The 22157-nt window shown below is 38.6% G+C and overlaps 1 protein-coding gene across 2 annotated transcripts in view; it reads left to right on the top strand.

Annotated features, from left to right (window-relative positions):
- CHRM3 (cholinergic receptor, muscarinic 3) overlaps nt 1-20885 on the top strand; it is a 191172-nt gene extending 170287 nt beyond the window's left edge. The window contains exons 4-5 of one of the 2 annotated variants that reach the window (XM_009997576.1): nt 18201-18743; nt 19474-20885. In XM_009997576.1, the coding sequence (XP_009995878.1) occupies nt 18201-18743; nt 19474-20752 (1822 nt within the window). In that variant the 3' untranslated portion in view covers nt 20753-20885. The remainder of the gene's footprint in view (nt 1-18200; nt 18744-19473) is intronic. The other variant, XM_009997575.1, reaches the window with a different exon arrangement.
- The last annotated feature ends 1272 nt before the right edge of the window (nt 20886-22157 follow it).

Genomic DNA, 22157 nt, shown 5'->3' with positions numbered 1-22157 from the left:
GTAGGGAAACACTTCAATATAGGCAAGCATAGTTGGAAATGATTGTTCCCAGTTGAATGCATTCTGAATGCAAGACATAAATGCTGTTCTTCATTTACTATGAGTCAGACTTAATATCATTTTTTGCAGAAAAGAATTGAAAAATAACCATTCTTTGCTACTTTTCACTTTATGAACTTACTTGCATCTGTGAGTTATTAGAATAAATAATTAATAACAACATTAAGTTTTTGTTCCTGTTTTGCATGGATGGAAATGGGCAGAAAGAAAATAGAAAGGTTAATACAAATTTGCAGAAAAGTCATATTAACACAGATACAAGGAATCCTACAAGTTTCTGCATACTTAAAAGACATTGGATTGAAGACCTTATGGCAAACAGAAGAAAATTATTAACAAGAAATCAGGGTTGTTTGTTATTTAAAAGGCTGAGTCTGAATCTATTAAGGGCATGATAATCCATAGCAGCCTGGAAGTGATAAGCTTGAGCTGTCCAGCAGAAGCCTGGTGTAGACTGAAGAGTCAGTCCAAGAAGCTTCTGCGCACACAGGACTGTCTGCAGTCACATCCAGTGGAAGTGTCCCATGCAAAACCCTTTGCAGATTAGACTTCAGGCCTTTTTGGTTAACAGCAGATACACAGAGAGAGATCTTGCAAAATCCTATGAAACTGGGCTGATAAGTACCAATTTAGTAAACTTTTCACACTGTTGAATGATCCAAATTTCCCCACTGAGTTTGCCTGTGCTGTCCATGTCCACAGGACTGAACATGAGCAAAGGGAGCAGAATTGGGGTCCCGTTGAGTGGCTGTGCTAATCAGGTGCGATGGCAGCACTCCAGAGGTGTAAAAGTATCACTATTCCACTTGGATTTCTCAAATCAAATTTCATGTAGACATGCAAACTCAGGTTTGCTATTTACCTAGCTTCAAAGAAAAGGTCAAATGAAATAGCTATTACCTATTTCCCATTAGCTTTAAGGAGCTTTCTTCCAAAGGTATGCATATGTATTACAGAATTATTCAGTTGGGACTTGGGTATCATTATTAGGTAAATGGATGTTGTACCAATTTATAAAAATGAGGCATTAAAATGACTTGCAGAATGACACACCAGTGATTCCCATTAGGAACAGAGCCCAGGGTAGCCTATTGACTTCCCTAAACATGCAATATTGCTGTACTTAAGTATATACAGAGGAAGATGTGTGAATAGGTCTTTTTATAGGGAAGGGATGACATATGAACTGGTTTTTTACAAGTTAAAGGGAACCAAAATGGTTGGTTGAGTTATTTGGAAATCTATTTACATGTTGGAAGAAAAAAAAATAACTTCCCAATTCCTAAAGAAGTAAGAATGTAGTTGACATCCAAATCTGCTAGACAATTAAGTCATCTGATTTTGCTTGCATTTCACTTCTATCAATTAAATGGCCATTACAGTGAAAACTACTTAATGGAAAAATCTGCCTTGAAGAAACCTTCTAATGGAGAAATTATTTTTGTAAATTCCCTAGGTTTGCAGTAGGACATTCCTATTTAATATTGCTGTGAATTTCTTTAAAGCAGTTATGAGTGAAGGATATTATATGGATATGAATCAGACTGGCAGATGGCCAAGTACTTGATGCAGCCAGGAAAATGAATGATATGTAGTAAAGAGAAAGCTATATAGTTTCATTCTCTCATTACTGCTAAAATGTGGCATTCCAGAATCCTGCTCTTAGCCTGCTCATTAGTTATCCCCATACAGTTTGTTAGCAGTGCTGATTTTTTACCTATGTCTTTAGGTTATTGCTGGTTTTCCCTTCCTCTAACTAAAGCGAAGCACTGTAGGTAAAATGAACTGTGATTTGGTTGCTCAGATTCATGTCTTCCAGGTTTGAGCTCCTGTTCTTGTTTGTATTGATTTCTGCTTAGAAGTTTCAATGAATAAATGACAGAACCTATCAAATCTCCCTCACAGCCTCAAGTGAACTCTGACCTGCCATATGGGGCGGGTTGTTAATGAAGAGTTACCTTGTGATATTTACAGCATTCTCACCCACCAGTGCTTCTGGGTAAATTGGAGTCAATTGAAAGCACAGTGAAGTTAGTGCTCTGGAGCTTGGGAAACCCTGACGCACTGGGTTATCATACCTGGTTCCTTTGGGATGTGTAGAGAGTAAAATCCCAACCTTTCATCTCCTTGGGGTAATAAGGGTTCGCAAATCTGCTATTAGCTCTAGAGAACTTGTGCACTCTTAAGGCCCAAAATCCCTCTTCTGTACTATTATGGCTGGAGCTTTAAATGTCTTCCATTTCTCCTGTCTGATACTAGAATCTCTTTCTCTTCTTACTCTAGAGCTTAGGTCTACACCCCATTTCCAGCTGACATTCTCTTTGCTCATGCCAGCAGCCCTGAATGTGTATTTGTGTTTCCACTTGGTGTTCCTCCAATAGTCAGATTTTGCCCTCTAAATAATATTAAAGCTTCTTTTGTTTTGTTTTTTTTTTTCTTTTTCTTTTTGCATTACAAAATAAAAGGGGTGAGAGGCTTTGCAAATGTGCTTAAATAATGTTGAAATTATGAAGTGTGTTGAAATAAACTCAATGTGAGATCTTGGAGATTTGGAATTAAGGACAATATTTCAAATTACCTCAGCATTAATTATTTCCCAACTCTCACATTTTAACAAGTAGAACAGACATTTTTATTTCTACTTCTCAGAAAAGCTTTTCTCTTTTTTTGTTAGAGGAAAAATAAGTATTGGTGAGTAGAGAGGCTCTAGTAAAATATTTCTCAATCCAGGCCTTGCAATTTGAAAATTATTTCCAATAGAAAAAAGCTATGCTGTTTGTTATGCCCCTTTGAATAAGGTCCCAGGAGTGAAACAATAGAGACTCATTTCTGCTGACACTTTGTGTCTCAGAAATTGTTTCCTCTGGTACAGTAATGAATTTTTTTTTTCTTTTTTTTTTCCCCCTTGTCTGAAATAATTTACCTCTAGCTTGGCAGGAAAAGTCACTTTCTCCTCCTGTGAGTAAATGAGTGATAAAGAACAGATGAAAGGGCAGAAATGTGCAAGTGCCATCAAAACCCCCATGCAGATATGGAACCTTTCCCTTGCAGTTGAAAGCACAGGCAGCACAGGAATGTTTACATGAATCCTGAAGAATTGGAACTTATTTGTATTCACTAAGAAATTGGGGCTTGGAGGATACTGACTTTATGGATACATCTTCAGCTAGAAATATTGTGAAACAGCAATAAAGATTAGCAAGGGGGATTAATGGGGAAACCGAGGCATATGGAGAATCAAGCTCAGATCAAAATAGACTACAATGAGATTTAAGCACTGTTACCCATTTCAAAAGCTAAGGTAAATATTAATACATAGCAGAGTAACTGTGAATCAGAATTGTCTGTTGTGGATACATTTTGCCTTTTGAAAGTCTTACCAGTTATCTGGCAACAATTAATGTTATTAAATGTCAATAATTAAGTTAGTATTACTTCCTTCAATATCTTGGAATTCCTGTACAAATTCATAATTTATCACTAACCTTAGCAGAAATGCAGATAAATTGAATCGCTGAAATTGAGCCACATTTGCTGATTAAGGGTAGGATTTTTTAAAAAGCTTATTAAAAGCCAATAGATGCTTTTCAGTGATGGATTGGTAACCCAATGCTTTAATCTTCATTAAGCATTTAGATAGAAAATGTATTTTTGGCACACAGTATGAGAATGGCAGGAAAATCCAACATTTTGATGATAAATTCACAATACAACAAAAAAAAATCTAGAAAATCCTGATGATAATTTCATAATACAAAAAAAAAAAATCTAGAAAATCCTGCTGTGTGTCCCTTCAGATGCCATTATACCTGGGCTGATGCACCTTATTTTTTTCCTCTGATAGTGTTTCAAACCTGGTATGATGAAGTTTGACACTGCTGGAGGTATCCACACACACTGTACCTGGTTCTGACCTTATGTGGACCAAATACACCCTTAAAAAGTAAATAAATAATGCATACTTTAGTGATGCTAAGTAATGTCAACTATTGTTTTAAAACTATTGTATTCAGGGATCAGGGCAGTGTTGTTTCTTATCTCTCTGCACAGAATTGCTATTATTGATTTGATTAAAAAATCCAGTTTTATATCTCCCTGAAACATTCTTTTTGGCTGTGCAAACCTAAGCAGAGGTCCATCTGATGTAAGTACTTTGTGAACAGAGCCAGCAGCCAGTGATTGTGGATCCACCTAAGAGTAGGACAAGGGATGCTGAGCTCCCTCATCTTCAAAAATCCCTTAAATGCTGCTTCCAGCTGTTACTCCACTGCACCACCATGTCATTGTTTGGCCCCCCTGGTCGGACTCTATGACAGTGACATGGGTCCTGCATTCCTGTTCACAGCTATAGTTCAATTTACTGTTACAAGTTCAAAATCATTTTCTTGTGCTACAAGGGTAAACAATACATCCTTCTGATATGAGTGAACTTATTTTAATACGTCTTCTTTGAAAGCTCATACTGCTGAAAAAGTTTGGACATAGTTAAACTGGCAATATAACCAGTATTGAAGAGAAGATAAGCTTTTAAGGTAGAGACAGCGTGGACAACCAGTTTACACTGGTTTTTGTTTTGGTAGATCTTTGACATCTGGTTGTGTTTTACATCCTCAAAAGCCTCTTTAACATTTTCAGAAAGAAGTATCAAGAGTTCTCTCAGACCAAAAGATAAAATGCTAAAACCTGCTTCGTTCCAGGGAGACTTAAGGATATGTGTTGTTTTAACTGATCACTGATGTGATATTTCTTGTAATCTTTAATATCATGAAGGATGTATGACCTAAAAATTTTTGTCTATAACCAACCTTAAGCTCTGCTGCACTACCAAGGGAAGCAAACCAGGGAACAGTGGTTATATTTTGCTTGTTTGTTTAGTTTTTTTGGTTTGTTTTCACATTCGAGAACAATTCTTTGAAGGCCACAGAAGAACTCAGGTTGCAGGATCCTTGTAGCTACAAGGATGACAACAAAATCTCACTTTGCTAGAAATGCTGTGCATAATACAGCAGCTAAGGCACATTCCTACACTGTTCAGTCTTCCCTGGCTGTTGCTGGCAATCATCATACAATGCAACAGTGTTTTACCTAGCATTTTTACACAATAGCATTTAACACAATATTCCCATGTTCACTTTCATAATAACATGGTTATATGCCTTGCTCATTACTTCTGGACTGACCCATGAGAATTATTAATTATCACTAAGATACGAGTGTCGCTTGAAAACGGAAAGAAGCCAGTCAGGATGTGGATTCCACCCTCTTACCATATTCCAACACAGAGCTACTTGAGGAGCCAGCTCCGGTTTCCTCCTACGTGCCCTCTCCACCTGTATTTCGTGTGCATATGGATAAATCCAGACAATGCATTTTCCTTCTGCCCATGGGTTTATTAAGATCCCATCCAACCGCTGCCTTTCGGCAACTGCCGCCTCCCAGGTGCCAAGGAGGCGCTGGGGCTCCCAGTGCAGCCAGCACCAGCTCTGTTAGCTGCCCACTGGTATCACCAGGGGGGATCAGTGTATCAGATGTGCCTTTCTTCTGCTGCAGCAATTCACCAATGTGAGGATAGGCCTGGGAACAGGCTGCTTTTCTTTTTCTCATCTGTCATTTTTAATGCCTTTTTGCTTTGTTGAGATTGAGTTTTCCCTGCCTCCTTTCTCTTGTAAAACGATACTGAATCAACGAGGTCCTGTGTAATGAGTATTTCAGGAGCAAGCCTATAGTGGATTTGCTCGGACACATGCTCAGCAGCATCTGGAGTGGCAGGAGAAGGACTTGACTCAGAGGCTCACGTGTTCATTTGCCATCACCTGGTCTCAGCTCACTGTGCCAAGTCACTGGCTCCTCCGTAACACCTGGTCTCTTTGGAAACCCGATTATCTTTAGCTCTGTTCTTCATGCTACTATACCAAGCATCTGCAAGCAGCTCTCAGTCTCAAATTAAATGGTGTAAAACTGAAAATACTGGGTGAGGGATTTTCTTTTTTATTAAAATGTATTTATTCAACACAAGGTGTGGGTTTCCTAAAAGTCTGGAAGGCAGTGCGGCTTCCTTCTCTTCACTAAGGTCATTGCTGACACTTTTGCTGACACACATAAGAAAAAAAAAGACATTGGTTTGCTTAGAACATGTGCCCAAAAAACTCTGTGCACTTTTATTGCTCTGTAAGATTCTAGTATTATTATCTCTTCCCTTCCTGCTCTTTGAGTTTTTATTTCTTCTGTGACAAAAATAGAGGTTCTTTAGGATAGAGGCGTTTTTTTCACCATCCCTCTAGCAGTTGTTTTTCTTGCTTTATTTTGAATAATTCATCACTGAACATGCCCACTTCTGTGGAAGGGGGTTACAGGCCCCAGCTGTCCTTGACATCTTCATCCTACCTGGACTTCTCTCCTAACTATAGCTGTCATTGTAATAGCCTCACCTTCTTACAGAGTAAGCCATAAGGGCTTACCATAGGAAGGGGAAGAACTGATGAAAGAGAATTGCTGCTCCAGCTTATGAAAATGTCTTTTTACTTAAAGTGTTTTTGAAACCACTTTGATATACAAGAATCTTCATCCCAAAAGGAATTATTGCCTGCATGCACTCCCACCTTTCCATGCTGACTTCAGGTTCCCATAAGGGACTACTGTATTTTTTAATTTGTCTTCCATTTATCCTTATCCAGATTGTTGTTGTTTGTACAGGGAAATATCATGCAGGGCCCCAGGACCTTTTAAAACACAGACGTTCACAAGCACATGTAGTTTAAGCTGATTGGTCACTTTTCCCCTAATGCTCCATCCCTGGGTGCAAACCCTAGTTGCACTTCTTCCTCTCCAAAGGACATCTGGTCCACAGGACAGGGGTTTTAGGACAACACAGTGACAGGACAGTACAAGCTTCTCTCTGAACACAGGGAACCAGCTCACAAGTCCTGCAAACTGGGAATACGGAATTTAAAATATCTCTGGAAGCTGTTACTCGCAGAACGTACACTGGCCCTTCTACAGTAAACCTGCAAGAAATGTCAAGGTAGGGTACTAGGTGCAGCAACTGGGGTTTACATTTGTCTTTCACACTCAGGTCCACCAGTTGAAATTCATACTCCATTTACCTCATCTGGAGTCCGTCCACAGATTGCTGCAGATACTTACCTAATTAGGACTTTTCAGTCCTAGGAGCTTTTACCCACTTGTATCACCATAGGACTGCCAAGAAAGGTTAGAAAAAAACAACAAACAAAATACCCTCCTGAATCAAAATCAAATAGGGAATTCTTTTTTGATCCAAAAAATAAATGGTCAGATAGATCCACAGCAACCAGGAAGTACAGCTAACCAAAGCATGAAAGTGGGGCAGCTGAAAGTTAAAGGCAGATTAATAAAAGGTAATACTTAATGAAGCATTAATACTTCTTTTGGGGGGGCAATGGGACTCAGTAAAACCATGTGCAGAGTTTATCCCTGTTCTTTGTTTGAGCATTAAAATTCCTGACTGTTGAGGGCAAGATATATTTTCTAGGTGCAGATTTTCTTTTTTTCTATTTTTCTACTTCTTTTCTGTAAGTAACATATTCTGCTTGCCATTTGAGCAGCCCTATCAAAGCTGGAAGAAATATTTTCCTTCTAATTTAGCTAGGACTCCAGACTGTAAGTACTTTGTTGATTATCTTAGACTATAACAGCTTTGCAAAATGTGGGCCTTGTAGGCTTGGAAGAGCAAATGCAAACAACCAGGAGTCCACTTTATCTTCTTATTTTAGAAGCAAAATCCTGTTACTTAGATAGCAACCTTTACAGCTAATTTAGTTATATCTCCATGTCTTTACGTTTGCCATGTCAAAATTCATGAATCCTCAGAGATAGCAACAAGGAGGGACACTGTTGAAGACCATCAGTGTGTTAGCTAGAATAGAAAACTTGTACTGTAGTTGCTAAATTAAAAAAATGGTGATTTTTGTTGATTTAATTATTTTGGCATTTTAGAAGCATATGCAGACAAAAACCTGCAAAGATATAGTTCAAGGTGGTCCGTTTTGCAAAACTGCATATACAAAAGTTGAGGAATGCCTATAAGTTGCTAAATTCCACTTTGCAGTATTCTCTCAAGGTAAGGTGATATTATTTTAAAGATCTGCATAGATCACTTCAGTAGCTTGTGGAAATCTGTGACAGCACTCGCAATGCACTTGAGTTCCACATTTGACTTAATTGTGAGCTCCTCATGTTTCCTTCTCAGCCTTGTGCCTCCTTTACTATGTAACTCCTACAACCATAAAGCAAGAGGGTCTTAAAGAAACCTGTGCTGTCTTGTGCAACTGGAATTAATTGCTAGGGAACACTGGATAAAATCACTGCTTTGTGAATGTGTATTTTTTATACTGGAACAGATTTTTTTAACATTATAGTTCAAAAAACTTCAGACTCCTAGAACATACTTCAAGCAGGCAGAAAAGGGAGATGCTCAAGCAAACAAACATCTAGCAACCTAATGAAATGTTAGCAGAAAGAGGACCCTGCCACAAGCATTAGCAGCAGGCATTTATGTAGAATAACTCAAAAGACATTTTTCATTAGCACCTCCTCTCTCTCTGTCAGGAATATTTTCATTGGGCACATCTCCAAAACAATCAAAACAAAATAAAACACCAACTCTTCAAACAAACCTTAAAAGATATTATAGCACTGGAGCACTATGTAATTGTTTGTATGTATCTGAGTAAAGAATAATGGCTTACATTCATTGAAATCTACAGTGCCTGGTACCACTGATTTCCCAGAGACTACAAATTCTTGGAAGCATGCATACAGAGTTGAGAATAGGCTGTTTTGGTTAAGTTATGGTATTCTACCAGGACTTTCAAATGTGTCTATTCCAGGAAAAAAAATAAGTTAACTTAGTTAAGTTAACAGCATGAAACACCATTTTCGATAATTTGGCTGCTAGTTTGATTCAGACCAATATTTGGATGACATGCATTTCTTTTAGCTGATGTCCCTATCAAGAATAGATATAATTTGGTTGATGATAATTTCCATGTATAAGGCATAAGTTTTTGAGACAGTAGTTAAGATTTTGTTGTAGTTCAGGCTTTTGCTTCTGAATAACTACTGTGCCACCTAGTGGATATTAAACACCACTTCTAAACAGATAGAAAGATTGACTAAAAATTTACCTGTGAATAATGAAACATAGTATTTATACAAATATTTCCATTGACACGTTGTTAAAAGTAATTTTCCCTTTTTGTCTGATTAAGTACCAAAGTGTTCCATTAAGGTAAAACAATATTCCACTTCAACTATATAATAGCATTTTGCTTTCAGTTGTATATGTATATATATAAAATAAAAATAAAAAGGGCACATACAGTGCTTTTCACCTCCCTGGCAACAGATCCATTCCTTAATAAATTACTAGCACATTTCATATGCTTTTATACTTTGATCAAATTATCAATATGAAAGGATATTGCCAAATCTTACGTTAGGAATTTCCATTCTGTAATACAATTAATAAATAAATACACTGAAAAATGTTACTTTCTAACCAACAATGCCAATTTTCACTTGGAACCTAACTAAAATGCTTTAAATATTATAATTGCATGATTTAAAGCATTATTTAGAAGAAAATGATAAGCAATCTGGTTAAAACCATGACATTCTGACAAAATGTTTCTCTCATAAAATTTCCTTTTCCATATAAATAGTTCCAGAGTCCAAATATCTATATAGATTTCATGAGCTGATAGCTATTTCTTAGAAACTGTTCTTACTTAGCTGAAATCTCTCAGCAGTTTTGGGTTTCTTTTTTCTCTTTCAGCTTTTTAAGTAAACCATCTGTCCAGTGTGGGAGTGTTGGTTTTGCTGCAGTAGACAGCAATAATATTTCAATCACCAAAGCCAATAACAATAAATTTCCCTTAATAGAGTGTTTCCTAACATTGCTCAAGTCGCTTTATTACATCTTATTCTAAAATTGCCAAACTATCCATCATGAACAAAAGCTGTAGTAGGTGGTCTACATTTTTAGCATGTGTGCCATGTAACAGTTACAGCAGAAAATCCAGTTATCAGGAAAAGCAGAATGTAGAACCTTTTATGTTTCTCTGAAACTCAAGAGCACTTCAAAATCCTGTTATTTAACACAGTTACATGATATATGTTAGATATCTCTCATATAACAGGACCTGACACCAGGTAAGCATGACTTCTAGACCACAAGCTTTGATAGCTCTTTGTCAGACCTTGATGTAAACACAAACATTTTTATTAATATTTTCCCTAAATAAGTAACAAAGTGGAGCTCATCTGCCTTCAGCAGCATTTGTCAAAAAATATCTTGAGATTCAGCTTAAAAGTTGAAAGAAAGTGAAAATACTTTCCAAAGATAAAAGACACAATTGTTGAAAAGGCAGAAAACCAGTGTTTTGAGGGGGCTTTTATGTTGGTGTTTTTTTAGTTTGGGCTATTTATTTCCCCTCCATGGAAAAGATTTCCATTTAAAAAGAAATAAATAAAAAAATCAATTTGCTAGTTTCAAGGGTTGACAGCATTTCGTCATTTCATTTTTTTCTTGCAGAGAAATGTTTGTACTGCTTTCCAGTTTTCCTTAGTGGTATACTGTGTCAGTGAGCATATGGCAAAAGCAAAAATGTTTTTATTTTTATAGCATAATCAATTGACACTTTGTTTTACAGCAATTTCAATAAAGACAGTAGAGAGGTCTGCTAATGAGGTCTGTTGTTTCCTTGAAGGTTCTTAAAGGCTAATATTACCCTTAAATATGGATTTCAAATTGCATGCAAGGATTATTAAAAGTAGGACTGGATTACAAATACAGCAAAATTTACTTGGCTTACCTAGCATTGGTAACTAGCTCTTCTTGATTCACCTTCACTCAAATGTGATGATTTTTTTAAAGAAGGCTGCCATTTTTAGTAAAAAAAGGAGAAATTAACTTGGAAGGGTAGAATTTTTTTTCTCTATATCTAGGGACGTATTTTTCCATCTCTATTCAAGGTGTTCTAGTATTTAACAACATCTAGGAGGAAAATACAGTTAAGTGTAAGAATTCCCATTACTTTATTTCACATGATCAAATTTTAATGTGATCTTTAAAGAACTCATTGTGAGGATTATCTGTGGAGTGCACAGTGAACGTTTAGGTCATGACTTTGATTCAACATCATAATAAATAACATGATGTTAAGCAATAATAAAATATTGAACTCTCCAAGATGGATAGCTTTTTAATCAAAGGAAAAAATGTGCACCTCTCACACAGAGATTACATAATTAAATGGCTGATATTATTCTTTCATCTCAATCTACTATCATATTTAAATTCAATGTAGTAACCAACCTTTTAGCCAAACCTTCCTGTCCCCAGATTACTGCAAAGTCAGTGGGTTGCTCAAACTGAGGGAAACTTTCAGTATTTGTAATCCCGACTAGGTTCTGAACTGTGTGTGTTTCCTCCAATACCAATTAGACAGATGGCATGAAATTTTAATATAGCTCTCTAGTAGAGGAGGAACAGTTTAGAGGCCACTTAGCCAAACTGGACATCCATTAATCATAGAATCACAGAATAGTAGAGCGGGATGATGACTTCTTTATCTCTGCTGGTGATGCCCTTGTTGATGCAGCCCATCATCATGTTGGCTTTCTTTGCTGCTGCAGCACACTGTTCACTGATGTTGAGCCTGCTTTATCCACCAAGACCCCCAAGTCCCTTTCTACAGGACTGTTCTCCAGCCAATGTAACTCCAGTCTTCAAAAAGGGCAAGAAGGAAGACTCAGGGAACTACAGTGTTGGAGGGCTAGCAAAAGGATGAGTGTGGCCAGTAGGTCGAGAAAGGTCATTCTCCCCCTCTACTCTGTCCTGATGAGGCCACATCAGAATTAATAGAGTGCAGTGGAGGGCAAGAAAAATGACTGGGGGATTGAAGCATTTCTCTTATGAGGAAAGGCTGAGAGAGCTGGGACACTTTAGTCTGGAGAAGAGGTGGCTGAGAGGAGACCTTATTAATGCCTACAAGTATCTAAAGGGTGGGTGCAAGGAGCTTGGAGCCAGACTCTTTTCAGTAGTTCCCTGTGACAGGATGAGGAGCAATGGGCACAAGCTGCAACAGCAGAAGTTCCATTTAAATATGAAGAAAAACTTATTTACTATGAGAGTGACAGAGCACTGGAACAGGCTGCCCAGGGAGGCTGTGGAGTCCCCTCTCTGGAGACATTCAAAACCTGCCTGGGTAAAGTCCTGAGTGATGTGCTCTAGGGGATGCTGCTTTAGCGGGGGGGTTGGACTAGATGTGCCTTTTCCAACTCTGACAATTCTGTGATTTTGTGATTCTGTGAACTGAAATAATTTCCTCTCCTTATAAGCTGCACCTCATATATTTAACTGTTTGAGCTGATAGCCAGTATTTACTGTAATCTTAACTAAGCAAGACCTGATTTATTCTGGTTTTCAATAATTTGAAAATGAGACACATCCAAGCTCAGGCTTTTGAAGGTTTCACTTTGATCTGTATGAGTTATTCAGGCAATAACCACTAAGTGCATGTGCCCAAGTAAGAAAAAAACTGTTCCTTCAGCAAGCCTGCTGCTGTTACAGGTGATAAGCTTTCACTGCCCTTAGGCCATATCACAACTGAGATTAGTAGCTAGCTTATGAAGCTTCTCCCTGGAATAATTTTAGAGGTTTTCAAGATAGGATTATTTGGAAACAAAAAGTCCTGGATTGAATGAGTATTGGGTCACTGAGACTAAAGAAAAAATTAACAATAAATAGCACAGAAACACTAATTCAGTAAATGCAGAAAGTTGTTAAAATCACTGTCCTTTTAACTATGCAGACTAGGATGTATGTTTGTTGTATATGGCATATTTTGAAAAAATTATGTAAGGAATTTGTACAGTTTGTGTAACAAATTCAGTCTTAAGTGGAAGTCTTAACTGCTATATAATAAATGTCAACTGCTATATAATAAATGTAAACCCATGAATGCTAGTGGGAATATTTGCATCTTATTTTTTTCATTTCAGGTTCCTAAATTTCTTTATTGCATAATTTCTGGGAAACTTAAAAATTAATTTATATTTTTGTTTTACCAAAGACTAGCTTTGGGAGAAAGCTTATGTGCTAGTTTAGGTAACTGGATTAAGGCATTCTAAAGGGTTAGGTTTTTTATGCTAGAAAACAGGCTTATAATTTACTGCATGGAGTTCTCGGCTGCTCAGGCTAATGTGTATACAAAGGCAGTGCAGAGGACAACAGAAAAAATAAGGTAAGCAATTTTCATGTCTGTGTGAACAGATGAGATATGAAATTCTTCAGTTGTAAAGGCTTGCCAGTTCTAATCTCATTACTCTGACTTCCCAGAAAATACAACTTAGAGGCCTTTAAAGACAGCAAGGAAACAGACTTCTCTGCAAACATGGAGGTTGTGTGTTTGTGAATAAGAAGGTTTACAGAATGGAAAAGATCTGGTAAAGTGAAGTGTGAAGTATTCACTCAGCTACTGAAATATGAACTAAGCTAAGAGCAATGAAATGCAGTAAAACGTGTGACAGAAATGTTCTTGTTCTCTATGCTGTTTTACTTTCTATTCACAGCACTGTGCAATGAATTAGGCATTTCCAAAAATTTGGGCTTTTAAATCTGTGCTATACCCATTTATTGAAATTAGTGATTATTTCTGTCATTGCTTTCTCCTTCTCTTTAAAAGGGTCTTAGTGGGACATCTAATATCTCAGTCCCTCCAGTGGAGCAGGAAACACGGGTACATTGGGAAGGTTGTATGCAAAAGCTTGCATAGCTATTGCCTGAACTGAGCCTACACTTTCCCTGTTAACTCTGAGAAGCGTACATTGCCTCTGGTATTCTCTGCCCTGTATCTTTCATAAGGTCTTATTAAAAAGCAGAAACAAGAATAAAAATAACCCAAACCATGGTGAAGAGCATAGTAGTAATCTTAAATAAGTAATTATCTATTCTTGGTTAAAAATAATTTCCTTTGTTACTCCCTGGCTTGCAATGGTAATGTTGTGTATCTTACCAGTGATTTGTAAACTCTTATCCTGTTATATGAGCCTATAAAAATTTTCACAGTTGGTTTCTTTGCTTCACTCAGGCTCTGTTGCACTGTTTTACCAAACTATTTGTGGCCCCTTTCCCACCACTTGGATGCACATCATTCTGTGTTTGACCTCAGCTTGCTGGGCAGGTGCTGGCAGGCTGCACTGTTGTCCTTTTTTTTTTGGACCCAAGATGCCCTCTCTTTTCCTGTGACATAGAAAATGCAGAAAATCTGTGGAAAATTATGGAGGAGCTAGTTTGCTTTCATTTCCTAAAGGGAAGAAAGTCGAGTTGTACCGATCTGTTATATTATGGTGCTGGTGGTAGTGACAGTTCTTCTGTGCAGGTGAACATATGGGTAATACATGTTTTATTTAATCAAACGGTTACAAAATAGGAGCTTGTAGAAGAGCCAGAATAACAAAGGACTCTACTTATCATCCTGCTAGCTCTTCCACTTTATCAAATAGTACAGTCAGTGTGAGTGTAGAGGTCTTTCTAATGCCTGAAGCATTAAAAAAGCTGAATTCCAGATTGCAGGATTGCACTGGGCAGCAGGGATCTGCCAGTGGGTTGCTCTGTCTCTTCCTCAATTACTGGACTGCAAAGTACTGTGCGTTGAAACAGTGGCTTAGAGAAATTTCTCAAGTGCTTCAGGGATGGGAGAATTGACCTTAAAAATAAATGTTTGGCTCCAACACTTGCTCATTGTCTGAAAGACTGCAGTTGAAGTATGGTTTTCCCAGTTTTCCTCCTGATAAGTCTTTGGAAGCACAGGATTTCTGAAATAATTTATTGATTAATACACATTGAAACTCTATATCAAAATCAACAGCTAAATAGAGTTCAGAATCCACTGAGTTTTATGGAGTTAGTGATAGATAGTGCAGCATTTACACATTAATTTTGCAATATTATTTGTATCTTTTATGTGGTAGTTGTTTTGGACTTCTAAGGCTAACACTTCTGTTAGTTTATGGTTGTGTTACGCAATAAAAATGGAAAGTGCTACCAAACTGTCAACTATTTTTGTTTCTTAGTACTACTGCTATTTCTACCATCACTTCTAAGTGATATTGGTATTTATTCTATGCCCTGCAGTGAAAGTTTAATTTCTTTTATCAGTGTCTTCTGCCTGGTCCCTTCTTGTGTGTTAGAAGATACTACCTTGTATTTTTTTATGAAAAAGCAGCATAATGATATCACTGACATCTAAAATTACCTATCAGAATTCTCAATCAATACTCAACTATGTTGGGTTGAGTAACCTTGTAGAGTTTTTACAAGTGTATGTCTGTGGGAGGGATGCTTTCTGGCTTTAATTCTCTGCTCCCTAATGACAGGAAGGAAGGTGTGGAGAATGGGCCATCTTCTCCCCCCCACATAAGGTCTGTGCCTTATAACATTAATCATTTCTGGCATATATTTAGCAAATATCATTATTTCAGATCTCTCTCATACTATTATGGTTTTGACCTCATCTGATCTGACAGCTCTGGAAAAGATGCCTGCTTCCTCAGTAAAGCATTGCAAGCAATCTTGTTTGAGATTTTTTTCCCCACTATGACTAATGACTCTCGCCCATAAACAACTGGCAAGAACATTGTCAACACTCGCTTAAGTGGTTGCTCACAAGCGAACTGTGTTTTTCGTTCTCCCATGCATTGGAAGAGGCAAGCCAAACCTGAATACTGTTCCATATCTCCTTCAAAAGAGAATGTTATTGTACATTGGTTTTCCATGTGCCTTAATTTATAATTGTTGAGTATGTAGGATCTCCATTTTTAGACATGTAAATGAATGTTGTCTTTATTCAAGGTGAAAGAATGAGCTGGTATGAGTGTGCCTGAGGGGGTGTAAATGAAAGCAAGAGTGTGCTTCTCATCCAGACCTCTGGTTGCTGTTTTGCAAATTACTTTCTGCAGACATTATTTCATTAGCATAGGTGAGATGAGTCTATCTCATATAGTGCAGATTTGACTCCTGCAGCTTCTCTTGAAACAGCATGATGGGGACTAGTGAGGACATGTGCTTGATGCCCTGAAGTACACCAGCAGCATAGTCAGAAGGAGTGAATCTTGAGGAAAAACAATCAGATATGTTGTGTCCCACAGCTTCTCTAACAGATGGTATGGACACAGTGAAATTGTGTCAGACAGTTTCCTTAGATTTTCTTGGGAAAGTAACAATTACAATGGTAAAAAATACTGAATGCTTCAGAGAAGCAGCTTGACAAGATTTCAGACTGTTTTTTTGCCTGAAATTTCATGCAAAACTACATATTTATTTCATAGGAACTTTGCAAAGAAAAGAAAACTTGGGATGTCGAAGTTTTTGGATAAAATATGCTAGTTTCAACTTGATTTGATTTTATGAAAATCACAGTATCAATGGTGGATTACCGCTTATAAAATTCTTCCTATTTCTCTTTTTAGAAATTGTTAGAGTTGCTCCAAATTTTCAATCTTTTTATTAGGAAAAGAGTTAAATTTAACTGTGTGATTTCCTAGAGCAATATTTACTGTTGTTATTTTTATGTTATTATTACGTTCTCGTCCCTTGTGTTATGAGGATTAATGCATTAAAAGTTGATTTAATTAGATTAGGATAAGGCAGCATCATTATAATCTTGTCTTCCTATTAATAAAGAGAAAAAATAGTATCTCATTTATGCTAAATATGAAAATATGGGAGATTTTGTGCACAAACATGAGCTAAGATAAAGAATTGTTGGTCTCTACTGCATATTTTAAAGAAATGGCACCATTTAAGATCATGTACCATCTTATGACTTGCTAAAAAAAACAAATACAGTTGAAGGGAAAACAGAATTTAGAAATTAGCTAAAGAACCAAAAGCAAAATGTCCTCTTTTGGGTTAATATTTGGTGGAACGCCAGTGCATTGTGGTATTCACTATTATCTCATGCCACAACATACTGACTCTGGAAGGATGCAAATTTAGAAAACAAACAAACATTTATCTTTGACAGCATATTTTGTTCAGTATTTATGATCAGTGATGAACTTTTCATCAGAATTCTTGCTTCTTGATGACTTCATTGATTCTTTACATTGAATCTAATCTGTTGACCACAGAAATTAATGAAATAAGGTAAATGAAAATTCCTATTCTGAGCATGTCTTCATCTTACATAAGTACTTGAGGAAAAGGTTTAGGTCTTTATTAATCCCTTTCATGCTTTTTTCCTCTTCTCTTAAAGTATTTAATGATTGCCTTGACATACATCTGCCAAACATTTTTTCCTGACTCTAGAGACCATATTTTCAAAGGAAACTTTAATATGTGTTGTCCCCAAGACATTTTGAAGTCGTTAGATATACAAAACCCTTGTTTGAAGTATTAAAATGTGCATGAAAAAATGAAGAGGGGCCTGTGCAAAAAGCGCTATTGAGAACTTCTAGTACCTTTATCAGGTAGCCAAAATGTAGGTGAAAATGAAAAGATCTTTGCAGCATCACAGTTCAGAATAGCTCAACACAGTGAAATGATGCTGCCTTGTATCTCTGTAGTTTAAGGAAAGACAGAACAATATTTATTTTTGTCATTAGCTGTAGCTGGAGGCAGAAGAGGCTGGAGTTTTGCTAGTGCATGGATAGCACTAGGGACCAGCATTGATTCAAACTTGGAGGATTTGTGGCTGCATGTGTCTGGCGTTCAATTTTAGAAGGCTGCGAGATAGTGCCCTGTTGAGGTGTAGCATTCAGGGCAGATCCTCCGGGGAGTGTTTTAATTAAGAGTTAAAGTTAAAGGAGCATTTTTCTGTGGGTGCAAACTCTCCTGGGATTTTGGTTCTTCTATGACTGAAAGTTTATAAGGAAAAATTATGTGATTACTAAAAAGAGCTCAGATTAATCACTGCTGTAAGCTGAGTACTACCATGCACATGTTTGACTTGGAATGTGTCACAGGCAGCTTGGCTTTTAAAGCCATTTTCCAAAGTGCTAAAGGGATTTTATGTATGAGTAAGCTAAGCGGATTATTATCCATTTACCATCTTCACCTGTTTGCTTTTTGTTTGTTTGTTTTGTCCCTGCTGCAGACTATGTCAGAGAGCCACAATGATCATGCAAAATAACAGTTCATCCTTGCCTCTGTTTTCCAATGTGAGCTCCTTCTGGAAGAGAGATTCGCACAGACCGGGACTACTTGATGAAGCAGCGTCGCTCATTGGCAGCTATGATTTCCCTCAGACCACAGAGAGTTTTCCCTTCTCCACTGTGGAATCAACAAACATGTCCCTAAATGCCACGAGCAAAGACCCTCTGGGTGGACACAGTGTCTGGCAAGTAGTTTTGATTGCGTTCCTCACTGGGATCCTTGCACTGGTGACCATCATAGGAAACATCCTAGTGATTGTTGCATTTAAAGTTAACAAACAACTGAAAACAGTCAACAACTACTTCTTGTTGAGTCTTGCTTGTGCGGATTTGATCATCGGTGTTATTTCCATGAATCTCTATACCACATATATCATCATGGACCACTGGGCTTTGGGAAGCTTGGCCTGTGATCTTTGGCTCTCCATTGACTACGTTGCCAGTAATGCCTCTGTCATGAATCTCCTCGTCATAAGTTTTGACAGGTATTTTTCCATCACTAGGCCACTTACATACAGAGCCAAACGAACAACCAAAAGGGCTGGGGTGATGATTGGTTTAGCTTGGGTCATCTCTTTTGTTCTTTGGGCCCCTGCCATCTTGTTCTGGCAGTATTTTGTTGGGAAGAGGACTGTGCCTCCTCATGAATGTTTCATCCAGTTTCTAAGTGAACCTATCATCACTTTTGGCACTGCCATAGCTGCCTTTTACTTGCCAGTTACCATTATGATTATTTTGTACTGGAGGATCTACAAGGAGACGGAGAAACGCACCAAAGAGTTAGCAGGACTACAGGCTTCGGGCAGTGAAGCAGAGGCAGCACGCTTTGTACACCAGACAGGCAGCTCCCGGAGCTGCAGCAGCTACGAGCTGCAACGGCAGAGCATGAAACGCTCTGGGTGGACACAGTGTCTGGCAAGTAGTTTTGATTGCGTTCCTCACTGGGATCCTTGCACTGGTGACCATCATAGGAAACATCCTAGTGATTGTTGCATTTAAAGTTAACAAACAACTGAAAACAGTCAACAACTACTTCTTGTTGAGTCTTGCTTGTGCGGATTTGATCATCGGTGTTATTTCCATGAATCTCTATACCACATATATCATCATGGACCACTGGGCTTTGGGAAGCTTGGCCTGTGATCTTTGGCTCTCCATTGACTACGTTGCCAGTAATGCCTCTGTCATGAATCTCCTCGTCATAAGTTTTGACAGGTATTTTTCCATCACTAGGCCACTTACATACAGAGCCAAACGAACAACCAAAAGGGCTGGGGTGATGATTGGTTTAGCTTGGGTCATCTCTTTTGTTCTTTGGGCCCCTGCCATCTTGTTCTGGCAGTATTTTGTTGGGAAGAGGACTGTGCCTCCTCATGAATGTTTCATCCAGTTTCTAAGTGAACCTATCATCACTTTTGGCACTGCCATAGCTGCCTTTTACTTGCCAGTTACCATTATGATTATTTTGTACTGGAGGATCTACAAGGAGACGGAGAAACGCACCAAAGAGTTAGCAGGACTACAGGCTTCGGGCAGTGAAGCAGAGGCAGCACGCTTTGTACACCAGACAGGCAGCTCCCGGAGCTGCAGCAGCTACGAGCTGCAACGGCAGAGCATGAAACGCTCCACCCGAAGGAAATACAGACGCTGCCACTTCTGGCTCACAATGAAGAGCTGGGAACCCAGCACAGACCAGGGGGACCAAGAGCACAGCAGCAGCGACAGCTGGAATAACAATGATGCTGCTGCCTCTCTTGAAAATTCAGCCTCCTCAGACGAAGAAGACATTGCTGCAGAGACCAGAGCCATCTATTCAATCGTGCTGAAGCTTCCTGGTCACAGCGCCATCCTCAACTCCACAAAGCTACCTTCCTCAGAAGATCTGCATGAGTCAGGGGATGAACTGCAAAAATCTGACACAGAATCAAAGGAAAAGAAACCTAAGAAATTGCACCCTCCCAAATGCATTCAGGATGGCGGAAATTTGCAGAAGAGCTTTTCCAAGCTTCCAATTCAGCCAGGGTCAGCAGAGACAACCACAGCTCCTGATGGCATCTCGTCAGTGACCAAGACATCTGCAGCCCTGCCTCTGTCCTTCAAGGAGGCAACCCTGGCAAAAAAGTTTGCCTTGAAGACCAGAAGTCAGATCACAAAGCGAAAACGAATGTCACTTATCAAAGAAAAGAAAGCGGCACAGACACTCAGTGCCATTTTGCTTGCCTTCATCATTACCTGGACCCCATATAACATCATGGTTCTGGTGAACACCTTTTGCAGCTGTATCCCCAAAACTTTCTGGCACCTGGGGTACTGGCTTTGCTACATCAATAGCACGGTGAACCCTGTGTGCTATGCACTATGTAACAAAACATTCAGAAACACTTTCAAGATGCTGCTGCTGTGCCAGTGTGACAAACGAAAACGACGCAAACAGCAGTATCAGCAAAGGCAGTCGGTCATTTTTCATAAGCGGATCCCTAGGGAGGCTTCATAGAATAGTATTTTTTAAACAATTTTAAAAAAACAGCGAATGGAGGATGAGATGGGATCGGATGGGACAGGACGGGATAGGACAGGATGGGATGAGACAGGATGGGATGAGACGGGATGAGATAAGAAGGATGGGATGGGACGGGGTGGATTGGGGTGGGAGGGTGGTACCAGGGTGCTGATTCAAACATTTAAACATCAAGACATGAAAGCAGCTGCCAGGCTTATGAATCCTTTTAATAAATCCCATTTAATATAAAAATCAAGTTTTCATTCAGCAAAAACTAACAAACTTCAACATTTTTACTGGGGAATGAAAAAGACTTAATAAAGTTTTCCTACAAATTTGCAAGAAGCTGTATAGCAATTATAAACCCATTACTGATCTGCCCAGCTCTTTGATTATAATCAACTCTGGGATCTCAGGTAAGCACATCTAGCTAGCCCAACTCTTCTGTTTCCAAGGAATCCAACAAATTTCAATTCAAGTCACATACAGATGTAGCAAGCTAGCAAAACAAGATTCTGAAGTTATTTGAGACACTGTATAGGTTGCAAAATTGCTTCTTATTGTCCAGGTAGAGCTTCCTGTCTGTTTCTCTTCTGGTGTATTGTTAATTGTACCCCTGACTCCCGATTGCTGATTATCTACCTGTGCAGCTCATGTTTTATGTATGTGTGTGAGTGTGTATGTATGCATAACATACATTCACACCTCTAAAATACACACATACCAGGAAAGAGGTGATCTACTAGGTGTTACAGGGCCCTCCAGCACAATTACTTGTGAGTGAAATAAAAAAAAATAATAATCAGAAAATCATATTGTAAGTATGTATCTCATTATTTGTCACCTGAAATTCAGGTTTATCTTTGAAATCAAAACATGGTGTCCACATTTCAAATGAAGAGAACCAAAGCATAGCCCGTGAGCCTAACAGTCTACAGAGTCTACTGGGCACATGCCCTGTAAAACCTTAATCTTCAGCACCGTATCTCTCCCCAGAGTCTCTCACACCTCTTTAAAATATACAAAGCTGAAGGGAATTGAAGGCTACCTTCAGAGCTAGGTTTGAAGTTCTCTTCATAGCGTGTAGGATGGTGAGACCCCAGGTCTGAGCCACACAGTGCTGCTGCTCAGAGGGAGCTGCTTATGAACCAGGAGCCCCTTTTTGTGCTAGGGTGGCTGCGCTGCTCTCAGGGCACGCACAGACACTGCAATGCTTTCTCTTGAGTTGCACTGTGTGGACACACCACCCTTCTAAGAGTCAGCTCAGGTCCAATGCACAGTATGCATATGGCTTCCAGGGAAAATCCCAGTTGTAATTTTCTGTCTAAACTTGGTGGAGCCCCTCTGCTTGCACTGTCTGTCCAGTTGATCTGGAGATGCAAAAGATATGTGTAAAAGA

This window comes from Chaetura pelagica, unplaced genomic scaffold (genome assembly GCF_000747805.2).
Source record: "Chaetura pelagica isolate M959 unplaced genomic scaffold, ChaPel_1.0 scaffold235, whole genome shotgun sequence".
Lineage (NCBI taxonomy): Eukaryota > Metazoa > Chordata > Aves > Apodiformes > Apodidae > Chaetura > Chaetura pelagica.
The sequence above is the reverse complement of the archived record's forward strand: the minus strand, read 5'-3'. Positions and strand labels throughout refer to the sequence as shown.